This window comes from Caretta caretta, chromosome 10, assembly GCF_965140235.1.
Source record: "Caretta caretta isolate rCarCar2 chromosome 10, rCarCar1.hap1, whole genome shotgun sequence".
NCBI lineage: Eukaryota > Metazoa > Chordata > Testudines > Cheloniidae > Caretta > Caretta caretta.
In genome coordinates this window covers 54826854-54844665 of record NC_134215.1, presented here as the reverse complement: position 1 = coordinate 54844665, position 17812 = coordinate 54826854, and the positions used below count along the sequence as shown (strand labels likewise).

At 39.2% G+C, this 17812-nt stretch overlaps 1 protein-coding gene across 5 annotated transcripts in view; it reads right to left on the bottom strand.

Annotated features, from left to right (window-relative positions):
* Nucleotides 1-17812, bottom strand: part of OTUD7A (OTU deubiquitinase 7A) — a 259935-nt gene that overhangs the window by 17451 nt on the left and 224672 nt on the right. For all 5 annotated transcript variants that reach the window (XM_048867961.2, XM_048867960.2, XM_048867964.2 and 2 more), the window contains one exon: nucleotides 16403-16552. In XM_048867961.2, the coding sequence (XP_048723918.1) occupies nucleotides 16403-16552 (150 nt within the window). The remainder of the gene's footprint in view (nucleotides 1-16402; nucleotides 16553-17812) is intronic.

Here is a 17812-nt window from a genome sequence, read left to right as displayed (position 1 = left end):
CGTGTGTTTTGAGTGTCATTTACAGTCCAAAAAGTAAAATACACTCAGAACTTCTTAAACCTATGCAAATTAAGTTAATTAAGCAACCGTTATGTACTTAGGATTTATTATACTCCTCACAAATATATTAAATCAGCACATTACAGAAAGCAAGCAAGAAAAGAGCCCAACTAAGCCAAGGATAAACACATGCCCAGTCCTGGTGGTGCATGCTTTTGCAGAGCACAGATTGTGATTTGTGAGTTGGGACGTCACGACATGGCTTGAAACCAAAAGCATTTTACTATTGTCAAGTATTTGATTCTTTGGACTTAGTTCCTCCCCGGAAAGTAAATGCACCTTGAGAAACAAAACATTTAGAATGTTGGGATTTCATTGTAAGAGAAAATGACAGGTTACAATGAACAGTTTTCATACACAGATTTCAGAGAAATCCATTAAAATGAACTGGTTTTATATATAACATTTTTATTGATATTTGTACAAATAATAAATTTGGCCTAAACTGTCCTGACAGAGGCCCTCTAATGATATTTTAATCAGTAAACAGATACATTAAGGGTTATAATATTGTACTATCTCCATAAATATGGAGCTTCTCCATAAATAAGGAGCACAGCTTCTGAAGCTCCTTTCACGTGAATTTTTTTTACAGCTCTGTGATGTGGATATACACCATAAACTGATTCTTGTGGGTAGTTTGAGGTTAGGATGAGGGAATATTACGCTCTTCATGCACAATTTAATAGCTGAAGTCTTGAATCTTTAAAATTTCACTGTGCTGTCTGTTTCATAAGGTACATTCTATTCAATAACTTTGGTTTCCTGTAGGTGAGATCCCCCTTCTGGTATGACAGAAGCAATTGTAAAGTTCAAGGACTGCAAGTAAGACACTTCAACTAATTTCTGAAGTGAACATGGTAGGTCCAAGTACCCTGCAATTGCCTACCTGAATAATTTGTGATTGTTTGCTGCTCCAGTATGGTCAAGGATTTTCTTTTTGAACAGTCCTAGCTGAAACCTTGCTATAACTCTGTTAACAAGCCCTGCTGCAGATTGCACAGGTCAAAAGTCATTGCAGCTATTGATGAATGACAGCATTCAATGTCCTCCAAGTGTACTTTTTAAAGTATTTCTAAAGCGATTGGCAAAATAACATGCCCAAATAGGTGCTCTCCAGTGAACCTTTATGATAAATGTATTATAGTCAAAGGACTGTTGTCATACAACTCACAATTATTATTTCAATCTGATTATGAGGAGTCATTTCACTGCTGGCTGGTTGACAAAGCACTTCATTGTAGTGTGGGAGCTCTTAGGTAAGCCTCATGAAACAGTCTCTGCCCCAGTTGGTAAATGTTCTTTTTTTTTTTCTGAATATATGAATAAAGACGAAAAACCTGGATTAAGCAGCTTGTGAGGAGACAAAACTATTGGCAGGTTCTAGCCAGCTGATATATTTCACCCTATAGGACCCATTTTACAGTTAATGGAACTACCACAATGTGTTGATCAAAGTGATAACTCAAGGACATGTCAAACGTGTTTCAGGGAAACCACTGGTGACAGGTACGTTTTAAAATCCTCTCCAGACAAACAGGGTTCCTCCTGGGGACCTGAGAGCAATGTAACCCACCTTTATCTCCTCAGGAACTGACACATTTTGCAATATATATGTACATGAGTTGAACAAATTTAGATACGGGGTATATCAGGGCAAAATGATTGACGTTGCTGGGGTTTCACCTATAAATGCTAATGGGAGTTTTACTTATAAGTCAAAGCTCCAGATTTGATCTGGTGAGACGGCGTAGTCCACGTAAAACAAAATCAAAGCTATCTTTCCTCCAAAACTCTCAAATTATATGATCAATGCTTATTCGTATATGGAGAAGAAATCTTCATTACTGCCTATAATTAGATTGTATTTTATTTAAAATATAAAAAAAGGCCAATTCTTAACAGACGTTGATGGGCACAAATCCCCTCTATTCTCAATAGGACTATGAACGGGTTTTATGTTTTCCTTTGGTATTTATTAGCTACACTGCATATTTAGGGATAATACGGCCTGCCAGATCTGGCGCTCAGAAGATTACCTCAGATAGGGAGTGCCTGTGATGATATGGTGCATCACTGTGGCTATCACTCACTCCCTGCCCCAGCTGCCAGGCCCAGGTGGGAAGGAAAAAATGGGTATGAGTGGAGCATCTCTCTGTCCGTCTAATTCCTGGCTGTCGTAATAATATCTGCAGATCATTGGCAGCTATATATTCTACATTCGACCTGAGGCTGCTGTACCACTTATCAGCATTCAGGCTGGAGTCTGAATGGTGTAGCATTCCCACCACCTCAGTTTTATGCCAAACACTGCTTGGCTGAACCATATGTGGACTTGCACTAGCAGGCAGTACAAAACCAGGTCACTCTAAATACTACTTTGATTCAACTGCCCCTGTGATTAGCCTGTCACTGTCTTTGCTTGCATGATTCAATTTAAGTGAAGCAGTCTAGGTCATAAGAAAGAGTAAATCCCTAAGAAGTTTTTCAGAGGGAAATAATACACAAGCAGACCCAATATTTAAAATTACATTGATGCCTATAGGGAATCTTCAACAGCTTTCAGTTATCCCATACCTTTTGCACGCAAATACAATTACATGAAACAGCCCTAAGGAGATTACTTATCAATAAAAAGAGTATTTTATATTATCTTTAATACCAATATTTTGATCATTCAAGATTATATTATCTACCACCGAGGGAAATGTGTTGCCTAATTATTAAAAATAAAATATTTTGGCAATGTACAATAAACAACAGGAACATATAATAGCTTGTAATAATAGCAATATGTCACCAGGTGGCATTAAAGGGTTTAATTTACTGAGTACTGTAATTAGCGCACAGAGAATGGAGTTTATTTGAACAGTAGCATTCATCACCCTTCTGAGTGTGTGGATGTCATGGCGGTGAAGGGCTTGGGAGGAGAGTAAACCTGTTTGTAGAATTTACTCAGGTGAGCTGTGACAAGTACATGCTAGGGTCTTCCTCCCATCCCTTTTTAAACTGCAATTTTGGGGGCTCCCCCAGCCACCACTGGGCACTATAGTAAACAAAATTATAGTTAACCACATGTATAAGGCATTATAACTGTACAGTGGCATTGACCAAGCAACATTCAAACAGTCAAATGCATAAAACTACACACCCATCCTGCCATGTAACAATTATGCTACAAGCCTTTGGAGATCCCATTCAGAAATGCAGAGATCAGAATGCAACACAAGCATGCTTCCTAAACTGACTGAGTTTGCTGTCCAACCAATGGTCTACTTTGCAGGAACTGACAAGAGTATCAAGAACCAGGCCACACTGTGCTCCTGGTTTGTGGACAGTCTCAATCTGCTTCTCTATTTTTTGTGCTTCCTAACAGATGGCCTCTAATCATACGACAACTCACTCACTCTCTAGAACAATTACCCCCCATGGGAGGCCGATGGGACAAGTGTACAAGAACATAGCTTTTGAACAAGCACAAGCTTTCTTTATTAAAAAGATGGTCTCCAGTTTAACCAATGAACTTTTTTCTGATTAGCTACAATATATATCATGCTTAATAGTAATACAACTAGGATGATGAGGATAAACTCAAGAAAAAAATACACCTGCATAAAAGTAACATTATAAAGATTAATTTAAATCTTTTTTCCCAAATTAACTTTGTGATGCACACGTTACCTAGTGCAAATTTAGAAGTAAAAATTTCTACTCATTCTTAGCATTTCCTTCAATGAAAGATCCTTATTATCCTACTGGATTGTTTTCAGGAAAAAGCCAAATATCCTAAATTATACACTGTAGATCCTAACTGGGAGAGGACTGGCGTCATTTTCACATGAACCCTAAAAACTACAAGAATTAGACTACTGTGCCTATAAGTAATAAATAATAGTAATAATGTTCCTTTGCACTTATGTAGCGTCTTTCATCAAAGGATTTCAGAGCACTTTACAAACATGTAATTAAGTCTTACAACATCCCTGCACTGCACACTCAATATGATTATTTATACATAGTTGCTAAAAACAGGGAATCACTGAGAATCTAACTTTCCTCAACAGAGAGGCTCTTGTGACAATGCAGTATTACATAAATGGAGAAAGAGAGACCAGGTGGATGAGGTAATATCTTTTATTGGACCAACTTATTGGGAAGGATCAATTTCCTTTCAAAATTACAACTACCCACTGATCCCCTTTACAGAGCTTCATCCCTAAGGAAGTTTGCTTCAGAAAGAAGAAAAAGGGTAATAGTAAATATCTTTGACATGTGACACATGACAATTCTCCAGTGTACTTGGCAAGAGGGACTTCAGTTTGTACTGAACACCAAAGATGAAATAAAAACTAATATTTATTAAGAAAACTTCAAATACGTCTTCAAAATAGTGGGAAAACAGAAACAGCTTATACTGGTAACCAAAGAGTATACTGACATATTTTTATGTCAAAGAATGTCGTCTCTTTGTACTATTCACCTGTAATATCTCATAGTGGTAGGTCTCTGCACGAAGCATGCTGTCCAAGATTCACATTGGCTTAGAATTTCTGGCTTTTAGGCAGTGGATTTTAAGCCAGATTCTTATCTTTTTCCTAGCAGGACCCTTCATGTCCTGCTTGGAGAGCTGAGGTTCTCTTTTCCCATGTTACCCTTCCCCTTCCTGTCCATCAAAGGTTTTGCATCTTAGCACCTTTCATCTTGCAGAAAAGGGCTGGATGTGACTTTGACCTAAGCAGAGCTACGTACAGGCCAAATGTCAATGTGAGCTCTATTGGACCATTTGACAGCCTTTGACACCATGGACTGCGAGGTGCTGCTCACCCATCTATAAGACCTGACTGGTGGAGACAGAGTTTGAGCTGACTCTGCTCTCTCCTTTCAGATGAAATTATTCCCTCTTTCCTCTGACATCAGGAATCATAACATTCAAAAACCAGTAGGAGAACACTTCAATCTCCCTGGTCACTCAATAACAGACCTAAAAGTGGCAATTCTTCAACAACAAAAACAGACTCCAACGTGAAACTGCAGAACTGGAATTAATTTGAAAACTGGATACCATCAGATTAGGCCTGAATAAAGACTGAGAGTGGTTGAGTTGTTATAAAACCTAAACTGAATTTTCCCAATACTAATTTCCCCCTACTGTTACTCACACCTTCTTGTCAACTGTCTGAAATGGGCCACTCTCATTACCACTTCAAAAGTTATTTTTCCTCCCTTGGTATCCTGCTGTCAATTGAATTGTCTCGTTAGACCAACTTCACACTTGGTAAGGCAATTCACATATTTTCATGTATTTATACCCTGCTCCTGTATTTTCCACTCCATGTATCTGAAGAAGTGGGTTCTAGCCCATGAAAGCTTATGCCCAAATAAATGTGTTAGTCTCTAAAGTGCCACAAAGACTCCTCGTTGTTTTTGCTGATACAGACTAACATGGCTACCACTCTGAAACCTCTTCCCTCAAAGACCCTCACATGGTGAATCCGACAGGAACTGATCCCATTGTCTCTCATATTCACAATCTTCCTAAAGCCATCAGGAAAGATTCTACAGGCTCTGATGTTGCCATCAGTATGTAGATGACACTTAGCTCTATGACCCACCTTAATAAATGTGGACTCTAATTTCCCCAGTGATCCAGTGTTTGAATAAGCGGGGGGCGGGGGGGGGAAGAGAGAGCGAAGAGCTGCGGGGTAAAGGCAGAAGTTATGTGAGTTGGGAAGGGTGCTGCATTTTGAGGAACTAACTGAAAAGGTGACCTGCTCCTCCTTTGTAGGAGTCTGTTACTTTCATCAAAGTGGCACACAAATGCAAAATCATGCTTCACAATTCAGTGTTTCTAGACACCCAGGGAGTAACTCAGACCGGGATGTCTCTCACCTTTGGCTTGTTCAGCTATTGTGTTAATTCCTCTAGGAAGTAGATCTACGAACCACAATCCACATATTTATTATCCTCATATGAATATAACTCTTTCCACCTTAAAATAATCTTAGGGGCCCAGAAGCTGCAGCTAGATAGTGCAGCATACAGCAGCCCTTGTTCTAAGCAGAGCTGACTGTATGAACATCTCATACCAGTATCTTGCATGGTTCACTGGCTGTCAGTGGGTCTATTTCAAAGTGCTCAAGCTCACCTTCAAAGCCCTGAATGGGTGAGAGTCCCCTTATCTCAGGAACTGTCTTTCTGCTCCTCATCATGTATCAGATAAAATCATCAAAGCAAGAATTAAAAAACTATAGAGAAAAAAATGTAGATGGAGGTATGTATTAAAATCCAAAAGCTGCACCATAACTTGTAATTTATATGAATATCTATTGAAGTCAGTAACTGGCTAACACACACCAGACCTTCTACAAACCTCTGTAATAAAATGGTAACAAAGATATATTCAAAACTTGCATCTCTATTCCGGTTAGATGATCTCATTGTGTCATTTCATTTCAGAGAGTCTTTTCGAATGGTACCTTAGTACTGTTTAGGAAATGGCTCCTTTGTGAAAATAATTCTCACAGGGTTGGCTGGCTACTGGTTGTTATTGTTGGTGAGCTGTGAGACAGCTACCATGTCCACTATGCACAATGCAATTCCCTGCAAAGGCCAAACTGGTTGCCAAGCACCTACCTGAAAAATCCCTGAAACATAAGCCATTGGAGAACAGGTGCTCAATGTAGGAGAAAAAGGAAATCAAAGATAGGTGCCACTTAAGGCTGAATGGTTTGGCTGAATGGATTTTCCCATCATACGCTTGACATTTAGATTCAGTTTTTTCATTTTTGTATTCTGTTTTTAGCACTGCGCTCTAATACTAAGTGCTTCTTCAATACTGCACAAAGCCGCTGTATGACACTGTCCCCTTTGGTACAACCTCATCCAAACACAGGAGGACCTGACTGGGTGTTCAAGTCTTGGATGAAGATGTCTGAAGGTGTGTTATAAAAGTTTCTTTCCTCCTCACCCTCCTTTTTATAAACCTCCTCCTCTCTAGCTGCAACCTTGTGCATTTTTGTAGCATGATTATCTTCCAGGCAGAAAGATTTTAGAGACTTGAAAAGCCAGCAGATTTTGTTGTTGTGTAATAGGGGTATATGCCCTCTTTTGGGAGTTTAAAACACCTCTGCAGCTTTGTCAATGAATGAGAAACAATTCTGGGATTCAAACTCATTTCTCCTGCCTGGTAGCACAAAGCACTTGTAGAGCACCAAGCTGACCTTATAACTCTCCCTGTTTCCTTTGTAAATTCCCTCCAACACAATAGGAACAAATACAAATCTGAGTTCAGTTGATTTCCGCCTAGCTTGGTATGTTTTTGATTAGCTGTGATTTTGATTTGAAAGCAGAACTAGAAGCTTAATTGGATATAATTTATTCACAGCAGGCTAGAGCTACAACTTTGATTTTATGCACAAGAAATCCAGAATTATGCATCTTTTCACTAATGATGGTGATGGAGCAGCAGTCTGCAGGAATACCGCTGGACAAGATACATTTTGTAGCAATGGTTATACACACTTAAATCAGCTTTCCAACATGATGCGTCTGAAGGGAAAAGGAATCCTTTAAAAAATATAGGTAAGAGCTCTCTGTCTATAGAAATTTTCTGTAAGAAGAGTGTTGGTCTTTGAAAGCCACCAAGTCCAGTGTAAAAATGCATCATTTTAATAGTAATTTTAAACTTACTCCTTTTTTTGAAATAATGTATACCTGAAAGCATTAAAAAACCTAGACTGAGATTTTCAAAACTGCCTAAATAATTTGGATGCATTAATGTGAATTGAACTCCAAAATTCCCTATGCATCATTGAAAAATCTCAGCCTAAATGTATTTGTTTGCTGAGGTATAATAATTCTAGTGAAAATAATTTGCATGTTGGGAGGTTGGACTGGATCCTGTCGTCCAAGGATCTCAAAGCTCTTCCTAAATATTAATTCGACCTTGCAACACTAGGGAAGTAAGCATTATTGTACTCATTCTGTAGATTGGCAAACAGATACAAAATAGTTACATGACTTGACCAAAGTCACAAGATGAGTGAGGTGATAACGGAACCAGGAGTTCTGCTTCAAATTGCCTACTGTACTTACTAGGCAACACTCCCACATGAGTATCTGTAAATCCACATTGTCTGCTTGCCACAAATCACATCCTACAGGATTGTTGGTTTTGCAACTAATTTATTATTGGGACACTTGTTATCCACAAGTGAAACATTCAAGCTTTAATGCCAAAATCTCATGGAAGATACTAAAACTTTGATCCTTTTACTTTTATAAAATATGTTTAAAAATAATATGCTTACGAGCACCTGAATATCCGCCACTTAATATCCTGGAGCTATGAGGCTTTCATCTATACTCCAATCAACTCAGAGACATGCTTCCCCTTCACTTCTTGTCACTTAACTAACCATTTTGAAATTAACATCAACCAAAGCAGACAACATTTATTGTGCTTCTTCTATAATTCTTCATTTTTTAGTGCTGCTTTTTTTTTTAAACTGTAAATGTCAAGGATAATTTTCCAAACTCTGTCAGAATCTTGACATCCATCTCTTTCAGAGCAAGTGAAAGAAGAGTGAGTGAATGTGAGTGTGGATTGGGCGGGAGGCTTGGAGGCAAAGGGACAGGAAGAAGGGAAGGAATGAAATCGGGGAAAGGCAATGATAGTTTCTTTCCCCCTACATTTTGTACATATTCAGTGGAGCCGCCAAAGAGGTGATTACACTAATCAGTGAGATGCAGCTGTCTACTGGAGCGCTCATCCTTGAGAATTAGCCAAAACAGAGAGTGGCAACAAAGCTGTATTGAATCAGTGCAGCAGAACTAAATTATGTAGAAGACACATTTCAGAAAGGCGATGTTTTTCTAGCAAAGCAGCAGTGACTACATCTTGACAGTTTAAATCTGTAATATTTTTAAGAGGATTATGACTGAAATTTGCTTTGGTTAAGAGAACTGCATTAAAACCTTTATATATTTGACACTTTTGCACTTACAGCATATATGCCTTTGCCAAGGCCAGGCCTAAACACAATTTTGGAGGTTTGGTGGGGTTTTTTTGGTCTCTCTTTTGTTGAGGGATCACTAGTAAATAAATACAATTGGAAAGCTTTGAAAAACACACACAATTATAGCTAGCATACTAATGTGAAAAACAACCGCAAGTCAATTAAAATAAGCTCAACAGTCCACTTTTCTGATTTTCCCAACAGTTCACAGACCCTGTCAAGTAATTAATACTAATCTTTCTAAACCGATCTGAGAATTTGTGGGGTGTAAGCTACACACAATCACAGGAGCTATTTACTCCATAGTGTCTCCTTGTAACATTTAAATCAAAGGATGCTTTGAGCTATGTTGGGAGTAGAGCCATTACATTTATCCATTTACAGGAAATCAGTCTTTATAAAAAGAGTTACTGTGCCTTTGAACTGACAAATTCATGAATAAAGGCTTTTAGGAATAATCAGCTAAATCCCCATGATTAAAAGAATTTCAGTGTGACAGTTGCTTATTTCACAGTAATGGTCTAGAAATCAAGAGACCCATTTTTAGTTGTCTCCTCCTGACTCCCCCAAGAAAAGTATCTTCAAATAACTTGAAATCGGTCTGATGAGGGGAGGGAATCAACTTCAGATGGGAATCTATCACCCTTGTGCTACAAAAGCACTGGGCTTTCACATTCAAATAAAAACCAAACACACAAAAATGCCCCCAGTGTTTGGCTTCACATTTGTGGCTTTTATATTATTTTTGTATATTATCTTCTGTTATTATTGTGTCTCATCCTAACACAAAATATTATTCTGTGAAGACCAAAAGAGACGGGGAAGAGAGCCCTCTGTAGTAACAATCACATCCACCAGCTACCTCAAAAGTCAGTCATCAGACCCTTGAAATCCTCCATCTGCTCTGCGAGGTCTCCAAGTGAACCATCTTAAGGGGTGAATGACACAGCCCATTCCCCAGGCAGACGGTATTTTGGCCACTTGAGAACAAAGGCTATCACCATTATAAACAGATTTTTGTGGTTGTTACTCTGGGTAGATTCTTCATTGAACAAATAATATTTCCCATCCTAGGTTAATTATTTACAATTGAACTGCTATTTATAAACTACTATTTGTTCCACCAGCTGCAGATCAGTGTTTGTTTCTCTGATCTTTGACCTGTCTAGTGAGAAATACTTCTTCCCACCACTGATAAAGAACATAAGATGGGGAGGTGGTTCTAATGAAACAGTCAGCCTCTAGAGTAATGGATTGTATTTAGTTGAACTTCATACAATGAAACTTTTCCTGGACAGTTGCCTTGCAGGTATAGGTGTCTTTCAAATTGCACAATAGCCCAGTTACAACCTGGCGCCAAGTCTGTCATGAGTCTGAATGAAATAGTGTTTATCCAGGTACATAGAGTAGGATGATAACCTGTTCTGAACTCACATCTACTAAAATAAACTAACTGGAATTCTGACTCAACTAACGACTAAGGGCTAGCGTCTGTGGAAGAGCAGAGCTTTACTAAGTGCAGAACCAAAGAGGTGGGAAGCAAAGATAGCTACCACTAAGCCACATTTATGTTCCCCTGATAGTATGGCTAGTGTGGCTACTAGGCTGGTCTGGTACCTCGCATAAGCTAGAGCTGTAGGGGATCATTACAGTAGCCAGGGATTACTAGAGCATAGGGAAACTCTTGCCATACCCTGTTTGATCGACCATTGCCCGCAACACTGTGTCCTCTGTGGAAATTGTTGTAGGAGCTGTTACGCTACTGGAGACTTCTGCACAGGAAGACTCCTCAAGCGAACAAGACCAGCTGCTTTGTGCTGACGGAATGTCCCAAAGAACCTGGGGTATATGGCCACGATCTGGCCCATAGTAGAAAAGACAACTGTTCTATTTTATATTTCATCCAAGCACCTCTAAAAATAAGTGTACGGTGAGGGGGCCTGTTTAAGCATTCAAAAGTCAGAAAATGACAAAATGAACATTTCACACACAACCTTAACTCTGCCCCTTGTGTTTCTATATGATATAATGTTAATTATACAACATACTATTTTTAAATTAATGCAATAAAATATCATATTGTTTCTTCCACAGTAGAAGGAACAGATCCTGGAAACACTTCCCACTGGGCATAATGCTGAATACTGTGACTTGGCTTTAGTGGGACCACTCATAATAGCTAGTGCTATGCCCGGTAGCAAGTATTAGGCAGAACTGGTCCTTTAATACACATTTGTAGCAATTTGTAATAGAGCAAGTATACACTAATGGAAACAATTTTAATTCTCATGATGTTCCCACAAAACGTTGTAATTATTATTATTATTTATTATTTGTATTACCCATAATGCCTAAGATCCCCAGTCATGGACTGGACCCCACTGTGTAAGGTGTTAAACACAGAACAAAAAAAACAGTCTCTCTCCCCCAAAGAGCTCCCAGTCTAAGTTGTCTTAGACTTTTAATGTGATAACTTCTTTTGTCACATTATTTATTTCGAGTGACTTTGCCAGCACCTGTACTGTCCATTCTGTCGTCAGCCAGCAGCAAATGTTTCTGGGGCCAGTAAAAAGGTTGAGGAATATATGCCCAAATTTTCAAAAGTGACCTCTATCTTTGGATGCCTTAGCTTCCAGGATTTAATATTTTAGATCAACATTTATAAAAAAGAAAACCCCTTCCGTGCATTAACTCAAAATAATTTCTGTACATTGTGCAAAAGATTTTAAAATGTGTTTGATGGTTCCCATTGGAGGGAAAAAATTTATATTATTTCATAAACAAAAGAATCCCCATTTTTATTACATATCTGAGGGCTTAACTAGGACTAAGTGGTACATTGGCATTATGCTGACCTTCTGCACGGGGGTGAATTTCACCCTCTTCACATAGATGAAGACTTTTGCATGTGAAAATTCTATATGTACAAAGAGATATTTGTAAAATTGTATTGTACTGATCTGTCAAGCTGTAATCCATGTGTCATTTACAAAAACAGAGTCCCTTTTCATTATAACAAAAGCAGGTATCCATTATCAACTTTGAGGAAAACTGTATTTGCACCATTAACCAGATGACAGCTCTTGTCCAAGCTGTGGACATTAGCTAAGAACTGTCAACTCATACCTGGAGACCATACCAGTTCACCTATATGTTAGTTTTGCTCAAAATAGGTATTTGTCTTATAATAATGTATTCAGTGTTCAGACTCTATAACATGCTTGTAAGTTGCTGCATGCATTAATTTCACCTGTAGTGTCTGTATTCCGTGCTATAAGAAAATATATATGTTTTGCTTTATAACTTTGCAAAATGTTTGCTCTGAACTTGTGAACCCATGCACTGGAATTGTTCCCCCTGCCCATCCAGGAGGACTATCAAAATTTAAGTGGGCCATTAAAAGACAAAAGCTTTGTTAATTGCCCCATGGAGAAGTACATGCAGAAGGCCTCGTCCCATCGCTTTGAATGCTGGAAGAGGGAAATAAAAGTAGTTGATATGAAGATTTTTCATCTCTTTGCTGTTTGAACTCTCACAGAGCCAGAGAAGCCAAAGATCTTGGGGATTACCTCTGGGGTCTGCCCTAAAAGACACTCTGAATTGACAAATCACTACAACTCTGTTACTCTTAGGATTTAGAGGGTAACTCATCTGTGTGTATATGTTTGCTTGCTTTAACCTGTAAATAACTCATTTCTTTTTCCTAATTAATAAACCTTTAGATAGTTTATTACAGGATTGCCTAGAGGAGTTGTCTTTGGGGTAAGATCTCGGGTACCAACAGATTTAGGGTAAATGACTGGTCTTTTTGAACTGGAAGCAACCTGAGTAGTGTGTGATTTTTGGTGTAAGTGACCATTTATCATTAAGTCCAGTTTGCCTTGGTGGCAAGATAGACTGGAGAGTCTAAGGAAACTGTCTGTAACTCCATGGCAAGACTGTTAAAGTGATCCAGGAATTCACATATGTTACTGGCTTGGTGAAATCTAATTATAGAACAAATCACCAGTTTGGGGGTGTCTGTCCTGTTTTTGACAGTCTGCCCTGAGGTAGGCATTACAGTCATGAGTCACTACAGACAGCGTAACAATCACCTTTGAGGAAAAGGTTTCAGAGTAGCAGCTGTGTTAGTCTGTATTTGCAAAAAGAAAAGGAGGACTTGTGGCACCTTAGAGACTAACCAATTTATTTGAGCATAAGCTTTCGTGAGCTACAGCTCACTTCATCGAATGCATTCAGTGGAAAATACAGTGGGGAGATTTATATACATACACTTTAAGTGATCACTCTCGTTACAATGTGTATGGTAACACCCATTGTTTCATGTTCTCTGTGTATATAAATCTCCCCACTGTATTTTCCACTGAATGCATCCGATGAAGTGAGCTGTAGCTCACGAAAGCTTATGCTCAAATAAATTGGTTAGTCTCTAAGGTGCCACAAGTCCTCCTGTTCTTTGAAGAAAACTGATTCTTGCACAACTAAATGGAACTTAACCTATATTGTCAGGGAACAGATGAAGTGAGTGCTGTAGTACTACGTCAGGAGGATATCTTTGTACATGTCACTTGAAGATGCAGAAGAATTGCTGTTAGTGGCTAACTGACTAAACTTTCAATGTCTAGAAATAATTACCATCTGTAGAAGAGCAACTTGATATTTTCATAAGAGCTGATTTCATATGAAAGTTTTTTGCTTTAGTATAAAATATTGCCTCTATCTGGTGCATGTTGTTTGGGGCAAATTAGATTTTTTTAATGTTTAATCACACTTTTTCCTATTCATGATAGTGTATTATAACTCCCTCAACCATTCCCTCGCAAATATTCAATTAGAAATTCTCAAGGTACATACGTGTCCAAGTGGTTATAACTGCCCATACATATGGATTTTTGTGATTATGTGTGCATTTGTAGTGATTACGCAAGCCAATTAACAGTTATCTGCATAAATGTTCCGTGCACACACAGCTGCTGTAACTACATGCAGAAGCATGGTAATAGTTGTCGCACACGCATACAGCTTGCACATGTATGAAAATGTCGAACACGGTGTTCAAAGGCAAAATGAATAATTTCACGTAAACTAGCGAAATGAAAGCTGCTGCTCCCCCCCGCCCCACATAGGGATATATAAAGTTGATTGATGACATGTATTTTTGGCACATGGATATCTGCAACATCTGCGTACATACGTGAGCCGTGTCACAGATCATAAACTGATTTCCATCCTGGTTTAACAATCAGAACGTTGCTGTTGATGTGCTGTAGGTTTTCCTCAGACTATGTGGTACCCTCCAAAAACGTAACTCAAACAGTCAGCGAGAGGCTATGACAGCTGGCATTGGACTGGGAGGGTGGGCAACACCAAAGTGCAGGCTGCACCATTTCAGCCCTTCCTGGTTAGGGGACTGCTGAAGTCTGTGGGATTGGCCGGTGGACTGCCATCCATAAAAGGCAGAACAGGGAGCAAGCAGGGGTCTTTCTGCTCCACCCCTCACCATTATGCAAATCCCACCCTCCCTTCCATCTCCTTTGCCTTCCTGATTGCGTGCGGTATCAGTCTCCATCAGCAGAAATGTCTGCACTTGCTGAGTAAGCGTGAGTTTTGTGATTCACTTAACTGATGGTTTGTTTCACAGGATCACACATTTTGGTGAGTTGTCCTTGCAGCTGGGGTTAGATTCCCCTCAATGGGGACATTATAATTGGGGTCTGTGGGGAGAGGCTTTCCTGACCCTGCAGAGATCAGGATGGACTAATGGTCTTTCCTCTGACTTAAGCATTACCTTTCCATCAGTATTGAGGGGGAATGGACTTGTGAGGAGGCCTGAGCACTCGTGAGCCTGGGTGGATTCATTGTGCACCACCCTGCATGAAGTTACAAGCTTTGGAATAACATGGGCCCAGTAGGGCATCAGGGTTAGGCTGGTTGAGCCTGCAATGTGTTAGGATGTTCTAATTAAAGAAACCTAAGAGTCTTACTGTTGAAAGGGTTTACCATCTTCCTACCTCTCACTGTAATGGGAAACACATATGGAGCGGGAGGATAACAAACCATTTGTACAATTATGGGTGGATTCTCTACTGAGATCTGGCCTCTTTACATCTCTGAAGTGCTAAAATGGGGCTGGAAAATGGCTATAAAAAGTCAGCAAAGAATTACCCTGGCACAAGTGAGGTCCCAGCTGGCATAGATGTGCCACATCTAGGTCTGCACTAGCTATCCCATCACCCCAAGAGTAGGGTTTGTGCTGTGGAAAAGATTGATGTGGTGGAACTAAGCCTATCCCCCACTAGCATATCGTCCATTAAGGACCCTACATCAGAGACTTACATTAGAACAGCTGAGCAGATTCCCTAAGCATCGTTGAGACTGGTGCAGATTGGCATTCAGGATCAGGGAGCTATGACCAGCTCCTCAACTCTTGATGTAGGATTGAATCTGGCCCTAAGATTCTTCCCATTCTTAGCCCAATATTTCAATAGACTGAAGCTTGATATACAAACCTATGGTAAAATAGTCTTTATACAGCTATCACCACTTTTTTTTTTTTTTGCAGAAGAACAGATGTCAGCAAGTGGATCAGAAATAAAGGTTTTAACTGATTTTTTAAAAAGAAAAATATGTTTAATACACAACTCAAAAGATACTTTTCCATATGGGTACGTCTACACCACAATCAGGTGGTGTGACTGTAGCACACAACAAGACCAAAGCTAGCTCCAGTAACAAAAGCAGTGTAGCTATGGCTAACATGGTCTAGCTTCTACCCAAGGTCCTGGGAGGGCTGTACTAAGGAGACTAGTCTGTGCCACCACCCATTCTGCCCTGACTACACTGCTATTGGTACTTGAGCTAGCTTTGATCTAGCTAGATCAAAACTAACTTGGCTCTGAGCTCCTCCGTGAGCTGCAATCATACCTCCTAATCACAGTGTAGACATACCGTATGTAAGCTTTCAACAGCAGCTGCGTGACTCACTTTTCATCTTCAGAACACTTTACTAACCCTAATTAGTGAATGCCTTCAGGATCCCCAGTGTAAAACAGGTGAGTAGTAGTATCTCATTTCCATATATGTAAGCTGACACAAAAGGGTTAAGCACAATGTCAAAGAGGGAGAATCAGCATTAGAGCAAAGGTTAGAACTCAGGAGCTCTTGGCTCCAGTCTTGTTCTTAGATAATTAAAATGAGCCTACCCAGTATGTTACAGTAAAATCCAATGGGTGCCGTTTCCTTTTAGAGAGATAAAAACAGCAATGAGCACTTTGCATTTCACTCCACCACAAAATATTGACTAGACAGGAAATTCCTCAGCATACCTTGTTCTCTCTGTTGATCTTTTTGTTCCATGGATACAAGAGCAGAGAAATGTGCTTGATCGTAAGCCAGGACAAGAGGTGAGCAGTGACATCGGTTAGGTGGAACTTCCAGTGGCAAGTAAATTCCTCCAAATGGGATAGGTGCAAATGCTGCAAAGACAGATGCAAGATTTCTTGAAGTAAACAAGTCATAAAAAATGGGATGCAGCGAGAAAATGGACCCAGACATTATTTATATAATTTATACCAGTCACTACTCAGCATTATCAGAGCTTTCAGCTGGTAGTGTTAAGTGAGGGGAAAACCTAATTCTTTGCTGTTGAAAATAGTCTAAAGAATAGTTCAAGTCTCATGGTAAAATTTTAAAGGAATTATGAATTTAGAAATAATTATGAAACAATTTGGTTCCTGTCCCAAATTCTCTCCTAATTGCAATGGTTTATTAGTGAAGATGTAACTGTAACTAATAGATGTAACCATAACTAAAAGATGTAACTAATAACAGGAACTACATGTCTGATACATATGAGCAGAATTGAATTTTCCAGGGACTATTTTTAGTTACAAGGAAAAGTTTCTCATTATTGGCACCAAACATGCAGTATCAAATTTTTTTTGGCAATGTAGTCTGATTATTTTCTTGGCCACTAGTTTTCTTTGCCAAACAAATTTCTTTGATTACTGTTGCATATGTAGTGCTCATTTACAATTTGTTATGAGTACTGTCTCTGCAAGGGGAGAGTTCAAGTGTTTGTGTTCCTTTTTCCTTTATGTTCTTTGATATTTCATTCAACTATTGTATATTGGTGAAGGATTTTTTCTAAGCCCTGTTCACGCATTGATTTGGCCAACTTATTATCATCATATATTACATTTTCTAGTTACTTTTGTTAAAGTGGCAGAGGTTTTAGAGAATAGGTGCCTGAAAATTTAAATGTACCTGTGATACTCTGTACCTCAGGAGAACACTCTACACCCCCATGTTCATCTTTATAAAATGATTGTGTGTTATCCAATGCAAAGTTTGTCATGTTGGATGTCTTCACAAGGCTTATAATGCACTGTGCAGGATTGTTTTTGTGATGTTATAGTAATTGCTACAGTAATATTATAATTTCACGTATATAGTTATGGGGCTGAAAATGTATCCACATGGCTCAAAGCAAGCCCAGGCAAAAACTCTCTAAGAACGAAAAGGCAGTTCACACCTCATCAGGACAGGTATGGGACAAACCCAGCCCAGCCTCACAGGAACAAAGGATGCTGGCCTAGGCAACAACAAAAGAATCTGTTAGACTCTGGAAGGAGTCACCCCCCTTTCTTTGGTCAGTTTGGGACTGCGATGAGGTAACGCTCACCTGACTCTGAAGGGGAGGGGGCAAAGCCAAGAGGGAAGAAAGGACATGATAA